This window comes from Chenopodium quinoa, unplaced genomic scaffold, assembly GCF_001683475.1.
Source record: "Chenopodium quinoa cultivar QQ74 unplaced genomic scaffold, ASM168347v1, whole genome shotgun sequence".
NCBI classification, from domain to species: domain Eukaryota; kingdom Viridiplantae; phylum Streptophyta; class Magnoliopsida; order Caryophyllales; family Amaranthaceae; genus Chenopodium; species Chenopodium quinoa.
Window position 1 is genome coordinate 3615887 of NW_018743285.1, and position 26542 is coordinate 3642428.

The following is a 26542-nucleotide window of genomic DNA, read 5'->3' on the forward strand; positions in this document are numbered from 1 at the left end:
CGAAATATTCGAGGGCTGTGTTGGACGTGAATTTTGGGCCTGTTGCAGCTATCTTAGCTAGTTAAGGATGTAGCTAAGACCAATTGCCATACTAAAGTCAATTGGTGATAATAGTTGTAAGTCCTCTACCTTATAAAATGACACCATTTCTCCAATTTTTCCAGTGTGGGATAAAATTCACAACTCACAAGTTGGTTATAATGATGAGTTTCAACAAATCTCCATGAACGCATTGAAGCTTTGGAGGAAGAAAATAAAACTGATTACATGACCAAAAAGAAAATTAAATTCCTATGGGACTATTAAGCCTTTGTTGTTGTTGTTGTAGTGGTAGCAGTAGTAATATGATTAATTATCAACTTATAAAATAACTCTAATTAGATGTGTAGCAGTGTAGATGATACTATGAAATTAGTCAGGTGATCACGCTAGAAAACACTAAACAAATTGCATGTCATTGTTTATGATTGGCTGTAAACTTTAAATTAAAATTACTCTTAGGTCAAATTCGAGGTCACCATCAATAGTTTAATCAGTATAAAATTAATAATAATTGACAATAATAAAATTTTAAATTAAGCACTAAATAAAGGTCAGCTAAAAATAAAAAACCACCCACTAATTAATTTGTTAATAAGAGTAGATTATGAATAATTTGAAAACATTTCACAAAAGAATCTAATAAGACTTGAAATATATCAATAAAAATGTAATTTTCTTCTGTTTGCCTCTCTTTTTCTCATCATTATTTTTTTTATAACACTAGGAAATAAACACACCGCAATTCTCTCACTACACAAATATACATACATAAATTCAAGAAGACTTTTTATTTGGTAAGATTTTTTTATTTTGAGGGCAGAATCATGAAGAGGAAGAGAGAAATGGAGAAGAAAACAGAGATTAAATCTGCTATTCAAGAGCTTTCTTTGCTTATCAAACTTATTCGTCGTGCTACTTTAAACAACAACAACAACAACAATATTGTAATGGCTGTGTCTTCTCCTGCTGCTACTGATGCTGATGCTGGTGTTGCGGCTGCTGGTGCTGGTGCTGTTGTTGCGACTGCTGATGCTGGTGTTGCTGATGTAGTGACTGCGGATCGTATTCAACAAGAATGGGTTGTTTCCTATATACCTACAAGGCCGTTTCTATCAATTTGCACCTTGATCATTCAAGTTCTTGGTAATTAAATTTCCTCTCTTATTAATATCTATGAACTATTTAACTCTGTTGTTGATTGATTGATTTATTTTTCTGAAGAAGTTGATTTATTTTTCTGAAAAAGTTGATTTCAACTATTGGGTTACCTGCTAGTCATTATCAGGCTTGTGGATGCCTCATGTATGATACATGTCGTTTTGTGGCTTTTACTCAACTAACCACAAGTTTATCCATACATGACAAGGTCCAGCTTATTATCCAAAATAGTAGTAGCATGTCTTGTTCCGTTCCTTAATAATGAAACGGGGTGATCTACAAAGTTTATTGAGAAGGGAGAAAGATAAAACGAAAGGATTCATATGATGAGAACAACCATATATAGAGATAATAGTCGTTGTTTGGCACATAAATGTTAGATTACATTTGAACCTTTCAAAAAAAAAAGAAAAAAAATAATTACATTTAGATTATTAAAGAAAAAGGAAATATAAACTTCAATCCAATAGTACATAAAAAGACTTATTTTTTCTATAAATTTCCCAATTGTTCTTATTTTAAGTCAAGTTACAAAATATATTAGGTAAAATATTATCTCTTCTTCGAAATATGCATACTCCATATATCAAAATTAATTAGGCAAAGTTCATCTTAGATCATTTATTATAAGGTTGGATATATATGACACAATCGATTTTTATAAGAATTTTAATTTTTACGTGTCATTTATTTTAGGGTTTATGTACTCTATTGGAGATGAGAGCTTATATTAATACTATTATGACATAACAAGTTTACCTGGCCTCCTTCACTAGTAAGTTGTCTTTGAATCTCTAATACAAGACGGTGTTACATTAATTGAAGGTAAATATCGTTTTTACACATACATATTTGAGGCACTCAAACTTAAAAATATCTCTCAACAATTTATTTTTTCATTGACTTTTCGTTTTCAGTAAGTAGCGTAGTTTGCTGCATACTTGTATAATCTGTAATTTGTTTTCTTCTCCACCTCTCTATCTATCTTTTTCTCTAGATGATTAGATTTTCAAAAATTTTGATAAATGGTACTTCCTCCTTTCCTATTCGTTAATCTGGAATGTCTTGATTATATATATAGAGTCAAACTATGAAAATTAATCATAATCTTTTTTTTTTTTTTTTTTTAGATTTTTGTTATATTCGACTCAATGTGTATAATTTTCAATATCAGTTGCATAATAAAATCTATGCATATGTATCTTAAGATGGGAGGATCTTGTCGGAGATCTTTATGTTTAACAATTCATCATCATTATATCTTTGGAGTTTTGATTGTTTGCGTATTTATGTAAAATTATTGCAGATAAGATAGGACCTACCATGGCTGTAATGAGACAAGACATCTACAAGAATGTTCAGGTAAATACATCTTCTACTTTCTAGCTTGAACAGTTTTTGTGGAGTTTATTGGACAAAATCTTATAGAAGTAGATGAAAACTGTCTTATCTAGCTAACGCTATAGGAGATTACTTAGTTGCCCAAAAAATCAAATTCTAGCTTATAAGTCATCAAAATTTATTTATTTATTTTTTTGACATTAAGACATCAAATTTTATGTTAGCTAATTGGTTTTTTTTTTTTTTTTTTTTTTTTTTTTTTTTTTTTTTTTTAGTAGCTAGCTTAAAGAAAAAGCATGCATTATTCAATATATACTTCGTATATGATGATTTTCTACTACCTTCGTTACATATTATGTGCAATTTTTGGATATTATTTGTGAGATATAAAATATTCAAAAAATGCACATAATATGTAACAGAGGTAATAGAAAGTATATGTAAACAATATTGTATGAACAAAACTTTATATTGCTGACATTCATGAGATATCATGCCATTAGAAATTAAATACCTTCAAATTTAATAAAAGGCTTAATAATAAAGTAATTTAAACAATAAAGAGTATGTATCTAATGTATGCACCCTTTTAATTACTACTGTGTATTATAATTATTATTATTTTTTTATTACCCTTTGAGCTTTATTAGTGTCAAATTATGTAAAAAAAAAAAATAGATATAATAAAACTATATTTTATGGTAAATTATTCCATAGAGAAATTAGAACAGTAAAGATTGTCAAATAATCGATAGAATATGTTTAATGTTTACATCAAATGTCTAGAACTCTAGTGATACTTGTTTTATAACATGGATTTTGAAGTTATGAGGTAATAATGTTGACATAAGATGTTGTCAATAATCAATGCCAAGTCTCTCTCTTGATTGTGCCTTGGCAAGAATGCAAGATTATGATTTTGTTTTGACAAACAGTTGCTTGTTTAAGATATCAATAGAAAAGCTCAACTATTGAAATATTCTGCTTAACCCTAAATATAGTCTACATGTATATTTTATGTATTCATTAGTAACAACTTGCCATAAAACTATGTAAAGCTAGAGGATGTTAGTTTTTGATGTCGTTGCAAATCTTGCAATGGTTGAGATAGTTGTAATAGGGTATAAAGATGATCCGGATTAAACTTGCTTGCTCGAGTTTAAACCATGTTAGCTAGATCTGATCTAAAGGCATGCGCAGTTAGATTAAATGCAACCTCCGATCCCTTAACACATTACACTCAATCCAAGCAGCACATTTTATATAAAATGTTACCTTCAATCAAATGTACCAAGTATTAACCACGACAAAAGGGAATTTGTTACCATATGAAGGGAATGAAGCTATGGAAAACTCTCTTTTGTATATCATTTGTGAGTTGCATAAAGCATAAGTCTAAGCTAGCTAACTGAAGGACATATTGTTGGTACGTTAATTTAACTATCAATTGGTTTTGATAATGGTTTTTAAGAGGTAACTAATAGGTTTAATTTATAATTAATATTTTAATAAAGTCGAATAAGCTCAAATAAGATCAAATAAATTCAATTAAATAAAAATCACATTAATAGAACGAACCTTTAATCTAGACTGTTTTTGGTGCTTTCCTAAGTTATCCACCTAATGCAAAAGGAAATACAAAATAATTATCATTTGTTTTTTAAAAGACGAATTTAGTTGGATTATGTATTTTGCCTGTTTCCTCTTAATTTACATATAAATGGCATGAATATTGCTTTACCATTTCATAAATAACTTCACCTAATTCATAGACAAGATTCATATAATTTAATTTGTCATTTATTAATTATCATTCGTTCATGAATCCTAACCTTAGAGATTGGAGATGCTTTGCGATTCTGATCCGACAACATATTCAAATTTGGTAGAGATATTAAACAAAGAAGCAGTTGAACGATGTGCCAAAAAAGGTGATAGCTGTAGCAAAGCCTTGCTTTGGCTAACCAGGTATGCATTATTTCCCTACAATGCCAATTCAATTTAATCTTGTGTTAAATCTTTAACAATTGATGGTATGTCTAATAAAGTATTCGCGGTTAAGAGAATTGCTACTAGCCATATCGATAATTACATATACTTGTATTCTAGCTAGGTCTTGAGAAAAAATTTCCTTTGAAATACAAGAATTTTGGTGTAGAGAGAGTTATAAAAAGTAAATAGTGTATACGGATAATGACCTCAAGTTTTGAGAATCACTCTAATACTCTCAATCAATACTTTAATTTAATCGAAGTTAGTCGACATTTAACGAATTTCAAGTACTCTTATGTGATTTCTTTCCAAAAAAAAAAAAAAAAAAAAGAGTACTCTTACATGATCATTATATGAAAATGCTCTTTTGATTTACCATTAATAACCTATAACTTTCTTCGCTCAAAAAAAAAAAAAAAAAAAAAGAAAATATATATATATATATATATATATATATATATAATAATAATAATAATAATAATAATAATAATAATAATAATAATAATAATAATAATACGTATATAAATCAATTATGGGCTTTGTTGATCATCTGCTTAAGTTTTTGGCTGAGATGTTTTTTAACATAGTAACAACGCCAATGTGACACAAAGGTCACATGTTTAAAACTCATTTAGCCCCTCTTTTTAAAGTGGTATACTATCAAGCGTTAGGTATGGTGGAGCACTAAAGCTTGTGCTGACAATCTCTCATGTGAAGGGATGTGATTGACTGATTGAGTATATAAATCAATTGTGGATTTTAACATTAACTTAAATTTTTGGTTGAAATAGAATTGAATTTATCTTTCTTAGCATCCAACCATAAACCAACAACGAAACGAAGAAAAAACATTATTGTTGGGCACCGTTCCCTTCTTCCCTCAATTTAGATTATTTTGCACATGCCCCTAACAGTTTTGATTATTTAAAGCCATTTTATATCAATTTAATCCAAATACTGTTTTTGATATTCTAGCACAATAACTCATTGATAATTTATGTTAATTATAGACGATAGCAAGGTAACGTTATCTAAAATCTAAATGACAGATAATATAATATACCACGAGTAATTTATATAATTTTTTAGTACAACAAGACAAATTGATGAAATTAACAATACATTTTCGTACGTCGAGATTTTCATTTTGTGTCTCCTCTGCATGCTCTCCATTATTTGTACAATTGTACATGCATGAATGCATGGTACCAAGCAGGCTGCTATTGGATCAATTGCTACCTTAAATTAGTCAAATTTATCACATGCAAATTCAATCGAGACTTGACGATCCCATATACTACAGAAAATAAATTAAATTGAAGTTGTTAGATTTGTACGTATAATTAAAATATTATTATTTTAATAATATTTGTTAATCAGTAATTTAAGATATAAATTATTGGTTAAAATTATACATTGATAAATATAAGACGAGTAGTGTTGTAATGTTATACACGAGAGTGTATGAATTAGTTACCATTTGTACTTGCAAAATCCTTTGGCTTTACATAATTATATGCATGGAGCCTAAATTGACTACCAGTGTACAAGTTCTTGAGATCAATAGCTAAATCTACTTACTGTAGTAATACTCATCATGTGAGTTTTGCACTAAGGACTATTATATGATTAACAAGAAGATGAGTTATAATGATTAATAATTAATCTTGGGAATACATATGATCAACTTACTTGTGCAACTCTATGTCATACAATTCAATATTTGGTATTATATGGTCCTATGGGGTGATTTGTGATTTTCCTAATTAATAGAACGTGTTTTTAGCTTATGTATACATTTAAAAAAGGGTATTTATAATTTAGAAATGTACTTCAAAATCACTCGTAATTTGGAATAATGAATGTTATTTCATTCATAAATTTCCACCATATAGTATCTCTTTTACAAAAACCCTAATATAGATAATACGAACGTTTTTTTTATTCTTCCACATGTTACATGTACTCGGTATAAATTATTTATGGGCCGCGAAAATATATAATTATTTGTTTTCCTTTGAATAATAAAGGACATTAGACTTCACGGCAGCATTACTTCAAAAGCTAATAGCAGAACCAAGGGAAAGTATGGAGCAAATTGTGGCCAATTCTTACGAAACCACATTAAAACCTTGGCATGGATGGATTTCAGCATCTGCTTACAAAGTAAATTCTTAAACTCTATTCCTCCTCAATCTCCTTAAATCATAAGGTCTACATTTACAACACAAATTATTTTATTTTATATCCAATTCATATCAATTTGATTGACTATAAAAAATGATCTCAATATCACTATTATATTTGAAATTGGAATTATAAAATTACAGGAAGCACTAATATACAGAGTATATAGTTTATAAATATAGTATAATAATACTCTACATAATCAGCGATGTATATTCAAATGTTATTTCGTATTGTATATATATCAACTCAAAACAATGATTTAACGAAGTGAAATAATGATCAAAATTAGTTAATTGGAATGAATCTAATACGGAGTAATTTTATTCAAATGAAACAAATACATTAAATATTTAGTAGAGAAAGTCATCATAAAGAACAAATAATACATAGAAGGTTAAAACCTAAGTAATACAACTGAAATACACGGCTTAAATTGTAGAATTGTCATGGAAATTAAAATACGTTACATCAATATATTTTCTCATATCTCTAATGTACCATACTTTTAACAAATATGAAAATGGTTGGTGATGCAGGTAGCTCTAAAATTAGTGCCTGAAACTGATACACTTATTCTCCTACTCATGGACAAAGGTGATAATATTGACTCCTTCAAAGATGATATCCAAGCTTTCATTTCATCACTTTTGCCCCTTTTGGAAGATCTACACTCTACTCTTGTAAGTGGCCGTTATTAAATCGACTTTATTTTTTACACTAATACTGTAATAGCAAATGCATGCTAGTGTATAAAATGTTGTTGAACTAGTCACAATGAATACATACATACATACATACATACATACATACATACATACATACATAGTTTTTATTAATTTTTACTAATGGAAAAAAATTGAATAAATCATTGGGGAAAGTCGTATCTTAGTTAACATGTCCGATCGATCAACTATAACACTTTTAAAAAAATTATTGACAGAATATATATATATATATGTCAAGAATAACAAGATATACTTTAGTGAAAAATGATCTCAAGAACCATTCTATTATACATTGGCTTGAAATTTTATTCTGGCTCTTGTGTATGTTTCCAGAGCTCATATCGGCTGGAGAAGCTCAAGTCTACCTAAGGACGTTTATCGACTTGCAAATATTAATATGACTTGTTCTGTACATAGTTACTGGAAAGAAATAGAGATTAATTTTCTAGGCAATTCTACTTCATGTTTTAATGTATACATACTTATGTAAATACGTATGTTCGTTATTGAAGATTAAGACTTTTACCAATAATTAATCACCTAATTATAATTGCTTACTTATATAATTTTACAATTTATAATTCACAAAACCTTTTAAGTTGGTTTACTCTTATCACTAAATATCTTCAATTGTATGGACTTACATTTGAAAGGTATGTTGATATACTTCGTATAATTAGGTGTATAGATAGGTTTAATTTGTCACACCTTAAGAGATTATTAGCTAATGATCACTCTCTGTTATCTCTGATCTCTCTCTTCCCTTACTTCAATCTTTGGATATTGGGTTAATTACGTAGCATCAACTAAATGTTTATTCCTAGACAGCCCAAATCATATTAGGTTAGGCAAAGCAGCTAATATTAAATACTAGATTAAATCCCGTGCAATGCACAGTTGTTAAATAATTATAATGAAAATAAATTTTACAAAATATAAATTGATATAAAATATTACAAATAGACTTAGTATTAAAAAGTATGAAATATATGTGAAAGAAAATAATTAATCATGTAATAGTTATAATGGGCAATTTGATATTTAAGAAAGTTTATCTTAGATATTGTATAAAATAAACAACAACTTTTTGGTGCAGCAGGCCACACCGTGTGACCTGCTGCCAATTCAGCAAATATAACGGAGTATGACGTGCATAACGAAGTCTGACACTCACGTGCAATTTCAAGTAACCCCTAATTTCAAGTAACCCATAATTTCAAGTAATCCATATTATAAGTAAGCCCTAATTTCAAGTAACCCCTAATTTCAATTAATCCATAATTTCAAGTAGTAACCCCTAATTTTAAGTAACCCATATTATAAGTAACTCTTAATTTCAAGTAACCCTAATACTCAGAACAGAAGAAAAAACAAGTAACTCATATTATAAGTAACCCCATACATACATACATACATATATATATATATATATATATATATATATATATATATATATATATATATATATATATATATATATATATATATATATATATATATATATATATATATATATTAAGTTTTCCCTAATAAATTTCAAGTAATCAATACTATCAGTAACCCCTCAACAGTTAACCCATATTGTATGTAACCCCTTTTCTTCATCTTCTTCTTTAATAGATCTCCTTCGAAGCTACTCCAACGGCGCCGAAGAAGAAGACGACGACGACGACGAAAAACCCCAACTACACCTAATCAACCCAGAATCCCAACAACCCCATTTATATGCTTTTGTTGCGGAATTGCTTGAGAGTTTTGCCGAAAATCGCACGTAAAAACCCCAAAAATCGATTTGGGTGTTTTCAAATTACTTGCTCTTTGTGTAAATTTCTTGCATGAATTTGTTTGTATGTTGTACCAATCGTCCTGAGAGAGAACTCATCCTCATAGAAGGTAGGAGAGAGAAAAGCATGAGAAGGGAAATACAACGAGGAGTGAGAAGTGGGAAAACAAAAAAAAGGCTTTAAATGGGGGTCCGTTATTTTTGGCTTTAAAATAACGGAAAACGGGGTTAGAAATGAGGGTTTTTGTAAGTAGGCCACATGGTACAGCAAGTCGCATACAAAAAAATTGTGTAAAATAAAAGTCATAATATCGATACAAACCTTATTTTTATGTAACATAAGTTTTTTTTTAGTAAGTAATTTATTTTGGGGGGGAAAACTTTTTATATATGTTGCCAAGTGTCTCGCTAAGTTTCGCCTTTAGTATAATGTAATTGATACGAATATTTTAACTTTTTTACCACCTATGATTTTAGTCGGTTTAAGTTTTACCACCTTTTACTTTCCATGAAATTTACATAATACACCAGGGGCTCATGGTACACCCTGGTTTAAACGCTTTGTTTTACTTTCCAAATCAAAATTATATTATCTATCCCTACATTTTAAAAAGTATGAGAAAACACTTATGAATAGTGTGAGGACAATTACATCCTTTAAAATGTTTGTTTACTTACATGCCCCTATGAATATGATGTTAATTGCCCTTAAGCTTTTCCTTGTATGATTCATTGATTTAATTCTTATGAATAGTGTTTGGACAATTTTACCCTCTAAAATGTTTATTTACCCTCAAACGTTAATTGCCTTCTTTTTTTAAAAATTTTTTTTTAATAATAGTGTATAGATATTTATAACCCTAAAAATATTTGCTTACATGTTTTACAGTTGCCAACAACTAAAAGAACTCTCCGAAAATGGCTAGCTATGACTCGCGCATCGCGTGTGTTAGCCACCCTAATACTTTCCAAAACTTCAATATTTACTACGGAGTACTCCCTCCTTTTTTTTTTTTTTTTTAAGTGTCTCACTTCCTAAAAACGGCCGTTTTTATTTAAGTGCTTCATTACCAAATTTAAAAACCCCACTCACATTATATATTATTTTCCTCTCTTCATTTTGACCTCATTATCATTTTATAATAATTATGACTCTAATATTATACCTAGTGGTCCCCCATTTATATTTCTCTCTCTTAATTTTCCAAAAAAATTATTCTCAACCATATCCACTTACCTTCTCCGTTACGTAATAATCGCAACACTTTTCTTTTATATCCGTTTCATAATAATAACATCACTTCTTTATCTATTAAGGACCCACAATTATTTTATTAATTATCTCTCTTACTAACCCAACTTTCATAAATATTTTATTATTTCTCTCTCCTACCAATCCCACTTACACTACTTTTTTTTTATTATTATTTTATTACTTTTTTTATCTAAAACTCCGCGCACATTCCAATGGGGATCTTAAAGAAACGGAGGGGGTACCATGTAATGGATTCCGGTCAAAATCCATCCAAGTAAGGTCCATCGACTGATTCCCTTTTTCTGTCCTATTTTCCTTCGATTTTAATTATGAAGTATATGTCCAATTGCATTTTTCAACAAATATTAAAATTTCGTTAGGGCAAAGGTTCTTGTAGTAGATTTAGGCCCTGTTCTTTTGAGCTGCTCTGCTCTGCACTACACTGCACTGCTCTGTTAAGTCTTGCTCTGCTCAAAAATAATAATTAATAATAATAATATAATTAATGTTTAATATATTTAGTATTTAATAATAATAATAACTAATATTTAAAGATAATAATAATGAATAAATTTACTATATTTCAGTTGTTTTAGTTATTATTTTTCCTCTAATTAATTGGCTTAATATTACATTAAGTTATGATTATCAAGGAATTTTAGAAGAATTTGCATATTTTTGTTGTTAAGCCCTAATATTGTATTTTATCGTATTTAGCTAATGGGCCAAGGGTTAACAGCCTACTCATAGTTTTAGGTTGTATATATAAACCTTTGCATAGAGTATTACAACTAAGGAAAAATCAATTCCTGACATGGTATTGGAGCCTCTATACTCTAAAAACCCTAAACACTAAAAACTCAATTTTTTTTCTCTACTACTCGCTATGGGTGATGATGGCAAGATCGATCTGTCCTCTCCTTTCTACCTAGGCGCAGGGGATCAACCTGGAAATCTGATCACACGCGTGGTCTTGAAGGGTGATAATTATCTCGCTTGGTCTAGGGCAATCACTTTGTTTTGAAATCTAGGCAAAAATATGGGTTTGTGGATGGAACCATCTCCAAACCGTCTGAGAAGAAGAAGATGCTCGATTGGGAAACGGTGAATTCCATGCTGGTGTCTTGGATATTACGGGCTATTGAACCTAAACTTGCGGTGTCAATACCCTATTTTGAAGAAGCAAAGAAGTTTTGGACTATTTGGAGAAGAGGTTATGTGAAGCAAGTGTAATACCTCGTATTTTTGAAACGTATTTCCTAATTAATTGATTAATTAATATTTTCTAAAAAGGGGTATTTTAGTAAATTATTTTACTATTTGAAATTTTGGAGCGAAAATGATATTTGAATTTTGGCGCCAAAAGAATTTTAAAACTTAATTATTACTTTTGGATTTTAGATAAGAATTATTATCCACTTATTTTATTTAAAAACCAAATTATATATATTTCGAATATTTTAATTAAGTAAAATTATATTTTATTATTCATTAAAAAGGTTTGAAAATTCCTAATTAATAAGCTATGAATTTCGGATTTTCCTAGTGTGGAAAATCTGATTTTTCTTAGTTAATTTATTTAGTGAATAATTGTTATTTTCTTAATTAATTATTTTATACAATATATATTATTTACACAATCATTTTCAATCCTTAAAATCTAGCAAATTAACTTCCTAAAATCTAGACTAGAGGTCCGAAAATTTGAGCTTAGGAAAGCTCAAAATTTTCGGCCACCTTGGATTGATTTTGAGCAATTTATTTTGGTAGTTTGTATTTTTAATTATCTTCCTTAATTCTATTTTTTTCCTTAATTCTTATTTTCCATCTCCTAAACATTTGATAATATTTTTCCTACCTTAAATCATTCTTGATTATTTCCCAAGCAAAGCCATTTACCACATTATTTTTCATGACAACATACTTTCATAGTTAATTATTCCTTAATCACTATAAAACTAAACTTTCCTTAATTCTTTAGCTCACCTTTCCAAGTAATTCCTTAAACCAAAATTACCATAATTCTTGCATGAGCTAGCCTGTAAATACCCCTTGAATCATAGGTAAACATTCACACCAAAATTCTCTAATTTCTCTCTTAATCTCTCTCTAATTCTCTCCTCTCTTTCTCTTGTTCTTACATGACCACCACCACCAAACACCACCTCCACCGCCGACTGCCACCTTCCCCGGCCAGCCGCTGACGTTAGCCACCACCGCCGGCCACCAGCAGCAACCTGCCAAACGGCTGCCGCCCTTGACGCCACCTCTTCTTCTCCTCTTCCTTGGTTTACTACCTCTTCTTCTTCTCTTCTCTTAATTAATTATATTATTATTATTATTATTATGGGGGTTTTATAAAAAATTATAATGAGTATTTTTAATTAAATAAAATTAGTTTATGAAAAATAAATTTATAAGGTTCATGTACATATAGTTGGGGGTTTTTATTTTAATTGTTGTGATTATTTGTTAACCTTATATTGATTAAGGTTATTTTATTTGTAGGGTGTGTTTGACAAGAGTTCTTGAAGTTCTTTTTTGTGTATTTCTAAGCAAGGATCAAGGTACGTTTAGGTGGCTAGATACTTTCGAAATTGATTGGATTGAATAAGCATGTTTTATATAATTTTTCTGATGATTGAATTACATTGAATTAAATTATGGTTTATGAAATAAAGTATGTTTAAATAATTGGTTTTAATAAATAAGTGTGAAGGAATGATTTTTATCATGTTTTGAATGATTAAATTGTTTATCATGTTTTAAAAGGTTGATTTTGAAAGCATGTTGATTTAAATAAAAATGAGTTTTGAGATGTTTATTATAAAGATTGGAATTATTGAATTAAAGAGGTTTTGTTGAATTATTATTATTTAAGCTTTACAAGCATGATTATAGTAATCCCACTATGCGAATTTGGTTGATAAGACTTTGGACTTTGTATGACCGAGTCTTTCCTTAAGGATAACCTTTCAATATAAAGACACTAGCTTGAGGGGTGCACACTTGGGTGAGGAATTGGATTTAAAAGAGGAATTGGTTTTATTAATCGTTTTATCGAATTATTGAATTATTGGAATTGGTTTTGAATAATGAGTTTGGAATTATTGGATTAACTATTGGAATTAGTTTTAAAAGCATGTTTGCTAATCCGTATTTCCTATTTGTTTTGGCTCGCCCTATTTACCATAGTGGTAAGCAGTATTGATTATTTTCAGGTGGAGTCAATATATGAGCATTTTGGAGTCTCGGGATATGCTTCACCTAGATCTAGGAATGTTGGTCTTTGTTTCTATTTTTTAGTACTCACGAAAATGATTTCTATTTATATTATTTATTAATAAAGAAAGAGTTTGAGTTTCCGCTGCTAAGTTTTGGTTGAGTTAGTAGTTTTGAGTAGCCTTGCGTAATCATGCGGCAGTAATGTGCCTAACTCTATCTCTACGATATAATTATACGTATTATAATGGTATTTCCGTAGAGGGAGATTTGGGGGTGTTACAGCAAATGGCCCTCATCTCCAACAATTGCGCTATGCAAAACGAATTGTAAACAATCTCCGACCATGACGGTTGAAGATTATTATACTACTTTGATAGAATTCTATGATGATCTCCTTTGCCTCAAGCCTCCCAATGGATGTGAATCTGGGTCTTGTGCGTGCAATGTTGCTGCAAAGTATGAGTTTGATAGGGAAAAGGAGAAATTGCACTAATTTCTAATTGGTATCGATGACGAAAAATATGCAGTGGTGAGGACTAACCTTTTGTCAAAGCAGCCTCCCACGACTCTAGACATAGCATATCAAGCGTTCCTCTAGGAGGAACGTTCTCGCGAAATTGCTCAAGACAAGGTTCAAAAGGCGAAGGACGATGCTCACGTGTTTGCCCCTCCCGCGGATCGATCAATGGATTTTTTGCCTCACTGCGATAAGTCCAAATTGTCTTGTACTCACTGTCAGCGTACCGGCCATGACAACGTAGGTTGTTTTATGTTGCATGGCTATCCCAACTAGTGGCTGGAGAAATACGGGAAGAAGGGGGGAGCCTCGTCTAATGGTTCTCAGCCCCCCACATCTGATTGCAGCAAGCCTAACCCGTCTACTGCTGCTCCTGCTCATCCCAGTCCAGTTGTGCGTGCCAATGCTGTAGGCAGCATAGCGAGTGATTCCTCTTCTTCAAGTCAGGATAATACCCCTGTTCTCTCTGCTCTGTCCGAACTCCAACCGGAACATGTTAAAATTTTATTAAATATAATTAATCATCGTCAGCAAGATAAGATGATTGGTGAGTATTTTTCTCTATCTTGGAATATCGACACGGGCGCCTCTCATGTGACAAGAGATGAGTCGTACCTCACTGATGTGCAATCTATTTCTCCTTGCCCTGTTGGTCTTCCGGATGGTGCACAGGTCGTAGCAACGAAGGAAGGGCGTGTGTATTTGGTTGACGGAATTACTCTTGCACATGTTTTATTTGTTCCCAAGTTGAAATGCAATTTAATTTCGGTGTCTAAAATGATTGATGATTCGCATTGTTTTGTCCGATTCACTTACTCTTTATGTGCTATACAGGACCAACACTCGGGGAGCCTGATTGGAGGCGGTGAACGAATAGATGGACTCTGTTATTTTCGGCGAATTCCTAAAGTATGTGCAATGACAGATCTGAAGGTTTCTACATTCGAACTATGGCATCGTCGTATGGGGCATCCATCGGATAGAATTATCAAGTTAGTACCTGCTATTAGTACTAGTTCTGGTAGCAAATCTTTGAATAAAGCATGTCAAGTTTTTCCGCAAGCTAAACTATCACGGGATAGTTTTCCTAATAGTGATAGTAGGGCTAGTCGTATTTTTGAATTGATACATTGTGACTTGTGGGGGTCATATAAGACATCTTCTACTTGTAATGCTCATTATTTTTATATTATTGTTGATGATATTTCGAGAGGTGTTTGGGTTTATTTGTCGAGTGACAAAACTGAAGTTTACTCTTCTTTTTGCTCTTTCTTTGCTATGATTAAATGTCAATTTGATGTGACTGTCAAGTGTGTGCGGAGTGACAATGGTACAAAATTCAAACATATGCTCTCATATGTTAATGAACATGGCATTCTTTTTCAAACTTCTTGTGTTGGTACTCCACAACAAAATGGCCGTGTTGAGCGTAAGCATCAACATATCTTGAATGTAAGTCATGCTTTGATGTTTCAAGGCAATCTTCCGATTGGTTTTTGGGGTGAATGTGTTCTTGGGGCAGTGTGTTTAATTAATCGTACTCCTTCTCATCTATTGGCTAATAAAACACCTTATGAGATTTTATTTGGCAAAGAGCCCAATTTTGATGAGTTACGGGTGTTTGGTTCTCTTTGTTTCGTTCATAACCAAAAGGCTAAGGGTGTTAAATTTGCACCTCGTAGTCGAAAATGTGTATTTGTGGGTTACCCTCATGGCAAGAAGGGTTGGAAATTATATGATCTTGAAAAAGGTGAAATTTTTGTCTCACGAAACGTCAAGTTTCATGAAAATGAATTTCCGTTTGAACTTGATAATGCCTCGAACGCCACTCAAGTTGATACTGATGATATTTCTAATCATAATGCTGGAGTCGACCTTGATTTTCTTGACGTTCTAGAGCATATTTTAGAGGTGGGAGAAGATGCTCTCACACTCGGCACTCACGACAATCTGGACCGTAGGTCACCTGCGACACATAGCCCATACCGCAGCTCCCCCACGGCAGCACCTGCTTCCCAGGCTGCTGGTGCATCTGACCGCAGGCATATTGCGGCACCCAGCACCTCACACATCCCTCCTACTGTACCTACTGCCCCTGTCATTGGTCACAGACCGGACAGCAGCTCCGAGGCTGCACCGGAATCTCCTAGCAGCTCTGTTACTCTAGAATTAGATCGTGGTCTTCGAGAACGACACCCTTCGGGTTGGCACCGTGGTTATATCGCACATACTATCTCTATCTTGAGTCCATCTACTTCTCAAAGTTCATGGTCTACTCCATGCTCCTCAGGTACTCCCTATTCTTTAACAAATTTTGTAAATTATGATAAATTCTCCTTGCGACACCGTGCTTTTATTGCAGCTGTAGATACGGTAGTTGAGCCTCGTAATTTCAAAGAGGCTATGCAAGATGAGGGGTGGAGAGAGGCGATGCAAAAAGAAATATCCGCCTTGGAAGATAATGAAACTTGGATAATGGAAGAATTACCTGCGGGAAAGAAAGCTCTCGGGTGCAGATGGGTTTACAAGGTCAAACTTAATTTCGATGGGACAATTGAAAAATTGAAGGCTCGTCTTTTTATATTCGGTAATCATCTGGTTGAAGGTATCGATTATATTGAGACATTTGCTCCCGTGGCTAAAATGGTCACCATTCCTGCTTTTCTGGCTGTTGCTGCTGCGAAAAAATTGGGAATTGCACCAAATGGATGTCCATAATGCTTTCCTTCACGGATACGTCGATGAGGAAGGATATATGAATCCCCCTCCCGGATTCCATGGTACCCAACATCACATGGTGTGCCGCCTTAAGAATTCTTTATATGGTCTACGACAAGCACCTCGTTGTTGGTTTTCTAAGTTGGCCGGCTCTCTAAAAAGGTACGATTTTTGCAATTGTACTCTAATTACTCTCTATTCACCCTGAATCATGGGGCTATTCATCTTAGTGTTCTTGTGTATGTTGATGATTTGATAATTTCCAGGAATGATTCTTCTGCGATTTCATCATTCAAGTCATATTTTAGTGTTTGTTTTCATATGAAAGACTTTCTTGGTATTGAAGTTACACGAAGTCTGGAAGGGATATTTTTATGTCAACGGAAATACACTCTTGATATTATTACAGAATCTAGTTTACTAGGGGCACTACCGGCTAGCACTCTGATAGAGTTAAATCATACTTTGGCCAAATCGGAGACACCCCTTATTAATGACCCCGAAATGTATCTCCGGCTTGTAGGTCGTTTGATTTATTTGTCTTTCACTAGACCTGATTTGGCGTATACTGTTCATATATTATCTCAATTCATGCAACAACCTCATCGAGATCATTGGGAGGCAACACTTCAAACGGTTCGCTACTTGAAAGGTTTTCCGGGTCAAGGGATCCTTTTGATTTCAGATTGCGATCTACATTTGACAGGTTGGTGTGACTCGGATTGGTTTAGTTGTCCTTTGACGAGACGATCGATTTTTTGGTTGGTTGGTGTTTCTTGGTGGTTCCCCGATTTCTTGGAAGACCAAGAAACAACATATTGTTTCTAAGTCTTCTGTAGAGGCAGAGTATCGTTCAATGTCGACAATTACTTCAGAGTTAAAATGGTTGAAGGCGCTCCTTGACAGTTTGGGAGTCTCGCATCCACGTGCGATGAGCTTGTTTTGTGATGGTCAATCAGCGGTATATATTGCGTAGAATTCGGTCTTTCATGAACGCACTAAGCATATTAAGGTTGATTATCATTATGTTAGGGATGCAATTCAGGAAGGGGTTATTAGTCCGTCTTATGTGAAGACAACTGATCAACTCACGGATATATTCACTAAGGCCTTAAGCAAAAACCAATTTTTTGTATTTACTTGGTAAGTTGGGCATTTGTGATTTGCATGCTCCAACTTGAGGGAGAGTTAAGCCCTAATATTGTATATTTATTATATTTATCTAAAGGGCCAATGTTAACGGCCTAGTCATAGTTTTAGGTTGTATATATAAACCTTTGCATACAATAATACAACTAAAGAAAAATAAATTCCTGACATTTGTCTATTCAATGGCGTTCGAAGGTTGTTAATTTAGAGTCAATTATTGCGTTATTCATCATATCGTACTCTTTGTGTATCGTCACCGATAAAATAAGGAGGTAAACCTATCTACCTATCTACAATGAATTTTAAATGTATCTAAAATATATCTTTAATGTATGTATTTATGAAAATGCATATATAATATACTAATAATCTATATTTGATGTATCTATAATTTATTTATGATGTATCTTTAATGCATTTAAAATATATTTATAATATAAATTTAATGTTTCCTATTTCTCACCTTCTCACAATAAGCGTACTTCTTATCGAACCCCAACTCTATATATAAATTACTTTCCTCTGCTAATTTTCATCGTCGATATTCATGTGTTATATGATAATAGGTTCTTGATAATCGACATATGAATGTCGTCAATTTGTCAGATTAGTTGAACAATGATTGAAACTAAAAGTGTCTGTGTTAGTTGATCTTAATACCCTTGGATTTAAGATATTCTTTATGAGCCGCAATTTTATCATGTAATCCATAGGGTGGATAGGATTGATAAAACAAATTGTATTGGAATTACGCTTGCATTCAATAAGACTGATAAACCTAGATATAAGTACCTCTTGAAAGCTTCAACTACTTATTCTTAACTTTTATCTCCCACTCTTCTTAACACGTATGCCAAAGTTCCTCAAAAGTTTACCAAAACTTTAATTTTGTTAATTTATAAATAATTTTAATATAATTTATTTCTTGATTTAAACCCACTTACAAAAATGCTAGATTTATCACTAGATTTACAACTCATAATCAAGTTAGTGAATAAGTATCAATTATATCTCATAGTTTTTCCATTAGGTTTATCCATTTTTCAAATCGAATTAATTTTTCAAAATTAAGCATAAATTACATAAATTAACTTTATATTAAACAAGATTATGATTTATGATAATCCAAATTTTGAAAAACAATTAATTTACAAAAACCCTCAATTGACATATATGTCTTAATATAATTCTTCATAACAATAATTATAGTATTTCCTCTACCTTTTATATGAATCACTTTGACTATTACATTTGTAGATACACGAATTTGACCATTAATATCTTTAATGAAATATTATTAAAAATTTAACTCATGGCCGTTTGCATGGTTCATTGGAACCAAGATACAACCGATCGTTGCTTGAAAGCAACACAGACGGTAACTCAAATCTTGGTCGAATGTAACCGGTCTTTACCCAAAAGCACTACAGCCGGTTACAAACCCAAATTAAGCAAGGTCAAAACCTTAGCAATTAATTCACAAGTTGGGTATGATGCATACGCCCGGCCATTGGCTGCCTGCATCCCAGCAACCGGCAATGACGGATACCTAAAGGGTAACCTGCAGCCGGTTAAAAGAAAAGTCTAGGTTGGCCCTAGCCGGCACCGTCTGCTAATCCAACTTAGAATAATTCTACTTCTTTAAATATGGTCAATGACCGCCTATCTATCCGTCCGGATGCTTGTTTGGACGGCTGCCTGCTTAGAGTTGGGTATATTAAGCAAACAACCTTCCAGGTGCAGGCAGAGCCAATGCATCCGGCATATCGCACGTACCGAATCAAATTGCAAAAGGAAAAAGATTTGTACGAGCAAAAATTGCAAAAATTGAAGCAAATAACATCAAAGGCAAAACCAACTCAGTCGGAAAAATATATTGATAAGAAATGATTGTTAGCCAAGCCTATGCCCGGGGAAAGGAGATACATCTAAAGTACACGGCTCGCAGGCCGGAAGTAGAAAAAAAGAAACAAATCAAGTTACTGTTGCTGCTGTTGTTGACGCTGAGACGGCTAGCCCTGGCTGGAAGGAGGAGCGTCTTGATTTTGCTGGGCTTGAGCTTCATTAGCCTCACCCAGCACTTGATCTTCCGTCTGCTCCTCCTCTTCCTCCTCGGCAATGCCGACCCATTCTTCAAAGGGAGTCGGCTTCTTTGTTCCGAGAACTTGGGCATCGAACACCTCAGTGGCGTACTTGTACCGCAGGTCAAAGAAAGCCCAGTCGGTGTCCGGATGGATCATAGACCAGGCCATCTTCATGCGCTCTTCATAATCGCGCTCATTCTCGGCAATCAGCCAGTTTTGTTCAGCGTCCAGCTTCCCCTTATGGTTCGCCTGGGTCTAGGCCAACTCATTCTTCAGGCGGTTGACCTCTGCCCGCAGCTCAGTATTCTCCTTGTCAGCCTCCCCCAATGCTTTGACATCAGCTTGGAGGTTTTTTACTTGAAGTTCAAAGTCGGCTGCTTTCTTGTTGGCCGTGTCAGCAGCAGCCGTGAGCTCCTTGATTAGCTCTTCCTGTTTCATCTCCCGGCTTTTAGTTTGGATTTCATACATAAGGGTGTTATTGGGTAACATCAATAAGGTCGGCTGCCATTCTATTGGCATCCCTTACCTCCTCTTGCTTTTTCCGCAAGGGGACCTTCATGCCATCCACCCTTAGCATCACCTGCAAAATCAGCCGGAAAAGGGGTTAGTATTTCAATTACGCTACAACTGGAAAAAATAAAGTGGCACAAAAGCACCCTAACCGGTCAATTACCTCAGCGAGCAATGAGTTGATGCAGTCTATATTGACCTGGTGCACGCCCAGCACCGGCTCCTTCTCGGACCGGGTGAGGGTCCTCAGCATTCTTTTGGCATAATTTTGGAGGTCCGGCCAACGAAAAGAGGCATCTGCATCAATAGATTTATTGGTTAAGTACTAAGCATAGGCGGCACCTACATTCTGCCGGCTACCTGAAGAATCCCCTGATTGGGTAGCTTGGGACTTCACTCGCATAGGCCCAAGTGGCCGGGGGGAACAAAGGTGAGAGTCGTACCTTGATTTTCAGGCTGAGGGTTCATCCCACCCCGAGCCGCATTGGAGCCGGATGCTACAGCAAGCACCCGGCTTGAGGGAATTTCGGGCTCCCTCGCTTCAACCTCAGCCGGCCCTGTGCTGAGGCCAAGGTCCCCCAGGCTTTTGCCTGCTGAGGTAGGCCTCTCAGGCACAGGCGGCTTTCCGGTAGAGGCAGGGACAGCCGGAACCCTTCTTGATTTGGAAGCAGGCTGGGAGGGCTCTTCTCCCGGTCTCTTCAGCATCTGTCTTACAAAACAAGGAACATTCTTGCTCCCCGTCTGAAAAGGAAAACAAAACAGCCGGTTAATATCAAAATTAGCTTCAAACCATACAGATGGCAAAAGAGCTCAACCGGCGCTTACCCCATCATCTTTGGCCGCCAGTTAGGCCCTCTTTCTCTCCAACTGATCCTTCCGGATCTCTGCAGCATATTTAGCCGGTGTCTTTTCAGGAGACACCATCTCTAATCCTTTCTCTACAAGGAAGAAAAATCAGTCAAAACCAATTCAAGTATGATACAGACGGCATAAAGTGCCAGTTAACAATCAACATATGTCTGCTAAACATTGTGCTAAGGCCGCAAGCGGAAAGGAACGCCTCGTCCTTTAGCCAGTCCGGATGAGGGACCTAGTTCTTGGGGACAATGAATTATGTCCCATCATCCAAAGGCAAGGAGGTCTTTTTGAAGAGACTTGTCTCCATTATTTGTGTCCAAGCCTCTTACGGCACTCTAGGAAGGGCACACTTCTTTCCAAGGAGAGTCGGGTGTGTGTTGTAGCGACGCAGCCGGTGATTTAGTTGCAGTGATCGGGAAGAAACCATGTAAAACTTGCTCTTCCAGCTGCTCCATTTTGATGGCTTGTCAAGCGTCATCATGAATTCCGGATACGTGGTCAATGTATACCACGCATTCCAGCCGCCTAGGGCACGGGTAAGGTAGTGCATATGTGCAAACGCCTCCTAGCTAGGCGTTATGTCCTGCTTCTCACAGGCGGTTATATATCCTAGTATATTCACCCAAGAGTTGGGTGTTAGCTGCCAAACGCCAAGGTTGTAACCCCTTAGAATGGCTTTTATTGTATTATGGAGGGGGAACCAGAGGCCGGCTTTGAACGCCGCCTCATAGCAGCCGAAATAATCATCGGCATGATCAAGGTCGTCATACCAGACGACAGTTTCCTCTACAGGCGGCACCACAATCTCCCATGCGGCCCCAACCGGGCGCTTTTCCAAAAATGCGGGTAAGGTGGCATTTAGAGTGACCACATCCCGGGCGGTCATGTGCGCCTCTGTTGGATTGTTAATAGAGGGCCACTTATATGCCTCCTCATCCTCTTGGGGGGCGTCCTGTTCCATAGTTGACTCAGTAGAGTCTGATTGCTGGACAGTCTCTTCGCCGCCTGGATCCTCGGATTCGTCCAAGATATCATCCCTAGGCGTGCTAGGTACGCCCGGCTGGTCATAAGGTACATAGTCAGCCGGAGCTTCAGCTGAGCCGTCTGACTGATATTCAGGGTCTACAGCCGTCCGTCTCATCCGAGCCATTCTGTCGTGCACATGAACAGCGGCGGTTGGATTCGCAGAAGAGTAAGGGTGGTCTAAACACCCCGAGACGGCATCCCCAGTCCTAGACTCAGCCGTATCCGGTGACCGGATAACAACTGTCCTAGGCCGTGTCGTGTGTGTGTTGGGTGAGTCCATTATTCTTAACAAGCTATACAACCGGAAAAACGTAAAAATGTTACAAGGGGTAGAGACGGTACCTTGAAGTTGTAAAAAATCTGAAGACGGTTGACTCCTTCAAATCAGCAGTCGGAAATCCTTTTCGTTGCTTGGTGATACCCTAGACAGTAGCCTGGATGTACCCCCTTGAAGAGCAGCTGAATTTCACTGAAGACCCAGACGTTTTTCTGGAAATTTTCTTAAAGATACCCCAGACGGTTGTGACCGACTGTGGGTGTATTAGAAGCTAGGGAAAGGTCAAAGGGTCCTCAGGCGGTTTGAAGTTTGTATTAGGCAAAGAGCACTCAGACGGAAGCCGAATGAGTGAAAGAGGGGAAGTTTTTTTGCAAATAAAAGCAGCCGGTCTCAGAGCTATTTTCTCAGGAAGTTTTTTGAAAATATGTAAAGTGTTGAACATGAGGGGGGGGTTTCTACTTATAGAAGAAGAACCCAGAAGTCGAACCGTCACCTCCCCATTTCAAATTCAAATTCAAAAAAAGAAAAAAAACAAAAAAAAAAGAAAAGAAAAAAAAAGAAAGAGAGAGAAGGAGACGAAACGTCACCTTCTCAGAGCGTGACACTTGTCACAGGTGCCACGTGGCAAGCCACATCACACCTGTGAGGGGCAAATGTTTAGGGTAAAAGTACCTTGTCCACGTGGCCCTATAGCATGCTGACACGTGTCAGCGTCATAGAGGTCCTAGGGGATCCAATCCTCTACTGACACGTGGCACTTTAACCCTAAAAGGGAAACTGATCCCCTTCCACTATAAATAGAGGAAAATCTTCATTTATTACATATCATAAATATACACACCAAAACCGAGCAATAATAATTGCAGAATCCTCTCGGAATTCGAGGGAAAAACCTTTACATTCCGCACTTTTATACATCCGTAAACGTTCTAAGTTGATCGTCGGAGGCGGAACTCCACTCAATCGGAGTTTCCGTGGTTTTGCAGGTACAGACGGTCGACGCGCATTCTTGGAATTGTAACTCTCCCGAGGGACTCCAAAAACCCCGAAACAATGGCGTTTTTGTAAATTTCGTAACTAATATACCTATTTCTTCTTTAGCTTTCCCGTATCACTTTATCTCTCCAATATTCTCTCAGTTCTTTGTCTTTCTCTCTCTTCCTAATCTAATACTAAGAGTCTCCACCTATTTTTGATCAAATTGGCAGAATTTTTCATCAAATTGTTGTAAGTTTTGCAATTTCATCATCAAAATCTTTTTTGTTATTCAAATTTCCTCATTGCATATAGTATGCTATACAATGTTGAATTTTTGGGCGTAATTTCAGATTATATTTTTCGATTTTTTGGGCGAAATTTCAGAGAATATGTTGAATATTTTTGTTGAGTTTGCTATTATCATTCAATTTCCGATTATTTTTGCTGAGTTTTTTAGCATTTTTTTATGTAAAATTCATCATTTTTTTACCCGAATATGCTACGATTTTTTGTGTGATGTTGCTGCAATTTAAGATGCGATTTCTTGCTTCAATTTTGATGCTATTTTGCTGCGTTTTTTATGGTGATTTTTCTCAAAATTTTCCCAGATTTTTTTTTCAAAATTGTGATGCTATTTTACCATTTTTGTTCATTTTCTAAGCAATTATTTGGTCGATTTCTGTGCAATTTTTTGTTCCATTTTTTTTGTTATTTTATTGCTTACGATTTTAATAGCTTTCTGTTCGATGTTTTTATTATTTTGTACGATTATTCAGTTCGAATTTTTGTTTTCAGTTCGTTCTTTATGTTTGATTATTCATGTATTCTGATCTGTTTTTTTTTCGGTTCTGATTGCTAATGCATCTTCTTCATCAATGTTCTTCAATCAGGTTACTTTCTAGCTTGTTGGTTAATTGTCTGACCCTTCATTTCATATTTTTTTTTAACTACAATGGCAATTGATCATGTTCTAAATATTTATGCACATGTTCTAAACTATTATGCAAATGTTCTAAAGTTTATTCATGTTATATTGTATTTGGTGTTGTGAATAATGATCAATAAGCTTGTTTCCTAATGATAATAGTCTTAAAACTCCTCAAGTTGTACCTTCATTCAATCCCTATAAATATTACATTAACTTGTATCTTCTCTATGTGAGTTTTGTTGGAATTTACCAACTTGGTTCCTAGTATGTCTTGCATCGGAGAGATAATGATGTGCTACTAATGACAATAGTCTTGACTTCTTAAGCTTTGATTTGATGGAATTTTGGAGTATAGTTAGAACTAAGAACTGTTTCTTGTGTCACTAGAGGGCAGTCATATGCTAGTAACCTGTTCTCACAAAGCTTGAGTTTCTTTGTAAACTATAGTCCAAGAGAGTCATTAGTTGCATATATCCTTTCAAGTGATTGCATATAATATTTTATGGATTTGAATATGTATCAGCTAAATTCTTCCTTCAAGGCAGAGTATTACATCACAATATCGCTCAATTTGTTCAAAAACTTCGTCATTGCAAAGTGTTATATTCTTGTTCTTACTCAGGTAAACAGTTTCTTTATCATCATGCTTCCTCCTCTTTATCTCCTAGTATTATTAGCATAACTCTGATCACCTTTTTCAGATTGAGCATTATGGTTATCTGGTTGATGTATGGTCATTTGATTTGGCCGGTTCTTAATTTAGTAAAAATGATACCCATGAGGCCATGAATGAAAATTTTGTTATATGGTTTATTTGCTAGGGGCCTTTAGGTTTACAAAAATTTGGAGATAGCTAGGCTGGATGTATGTGTGATGAGAGAGAAAAATTATTTAGAACAAAGCAATGGTGGATTTAATACTTATGTTCTAAAGTTTCTTTATATATCCTAAAGTTTTTCAATCTATGTTCTAAAGTTATCTTACTATGTTCTAAAGTTTACCTTATATGTTCGAAGGTTTACTCTATATGTCCTTGTCTGCCATCAGTTCAGCAAATAATAATGATTCCCCTCAGTCTTCATGTTTAGACAGATAATTATTTTCCTATGTATCTCACTGATGTTATGTCTGATGTAAAATAGTTCTAATTGTTGAATTATAGTCTAATTGTTCTAATCGGATGATATTTCAATACATGCTTTGTTTTTGTGTTTATTTATTATGAGTTTTATTTATTTTTTTGACTTGTGTGATGTTTTTGATCGATTTTTCGATGATATTTTGCTAAACATTCTGCATTATATAGAGTTATTCAGTCTATAATGTTGTATGTTTTCGTTGAATTCTATTTTTTTAGCCAATTTCCATTTGAATTTCACTTTGATGAATCACATATTACAAATCTATAGTTTTAAATTTGTTGCCTAAATTTATAGTTACATTGTTCAAATTTAACTTGCTGGGTTTGTTTGATGAAAAGAAAAAAATTATTTAGAACATAATTAAGAATAAATATGGTGGATTTAGAAGATACGATTAGAACATAAGGACAAATACTTCCCATTAGTGGAGATGGTGGGGAAGGATTATATGATACTAACAGCTATAAATAAACTTTTATTGCATGTGTTCTAAAATATCATTGCATATGTTCAGCTAGTCATTTCTATTTCTTTGTCGTAACCTGCTTATGCATAATTTACTTTTGAGATTTTTTTTTTTTATTTAACTTTTAGTAATTTTTGTACTTTAAAGCTTTTATATACATTAGCCTACAAGCTCATCG

The 26542-nt window shown here is 34.4% G+C and overlaps 2 protein-coding genes across 2 annotated transcripts; both read left to right on the plus strand.

Moving 5' to 3' along the window:
- The first annotated feature begins 638 nt into the window (after nucleotides 1–638).
- On the plus strand, nucleotides 639–7992 carry LOC110735766 (glycolipid transfer protein 3-like). Its single transcript, XM_021915950.1, has 6 exons — nucleotides 639–1185; nucleotides 2507–2562; nucleotides 4379–4509; nucleotides 6564–6699; nucleotides 7260–7403; nucleotides 7782–7992. Exons 1-6 carry the CDS (start codon nucleotides 867–869, stop codon nucleotides 7815–7817), a joined length of 822 nt encoding a protein of 273 aa, XP_021771642.1. The 5' UTR covers nucleotides 639–866; the 3' UTR covers nucleotides 7818–7992.
- A 6062-nt stretch (nucleotides 7993–14054) lies between these two features.
- Nucleotides 14055–16946, plus strand: LOC110735827. The gene is made up of 2 exons (XM_021916011.1): nucleotides 14055–14167; nucleotides 14576–16946. Exons 1-2 carry the CDS (start codon nucleotides 14055–14057, stop codon nucleotides 16944–16946), a joined length of 2484 nt encoding a protein of 827 aa, XP_021771703.1.
- The last annotated feature ends 9596 nt before the right edge of the window (nucleotides 16947–26542 follow it).

What these genes read in the sequence shown, in the direction of transcription:
- LOC110735827 (XM_021916011.1), top strand. Translation starts at nt 14,055, where the DNA reads ATGACGGTTGAAGATTATTATACTACTTTGATAGAATTCTATGATGAT. An exon ending in GCGTGCAATGTTGCTGCAAA is followed by an intron (nt 14,168 to 14,575) that starts GTATGAGTTTGA and finishes ATCTGATTGCAG; the next exon opens with CAAGCCTAACCCGTCTACTG.
- LOC110735766 (XM_021915950.1), top strand. Translation starts at nt 867, where the DNA reads ATGAAGAGGAAGAGAGAAATGGAGAAGAAAACAGAGATTAAATCTGCT. An exon ending in ACATCTACAAGAATGTTCAG is followed by an intron (nt 2,563 to 4,378) that starts GTAAATACATCT and finishes TCCTAACCTTAG; the next exon opens with AGATTGGAGATGCTTTGCGA. An exon ending in AAGATCTACACTCTACTCTT is followed by an intron (nt 7,404 to 7,781) that starts GTAAGTGGCCGT and finishes GTATGTTTCCAG; the next exon opens with AGCTCATATCGGCTGGAGAA.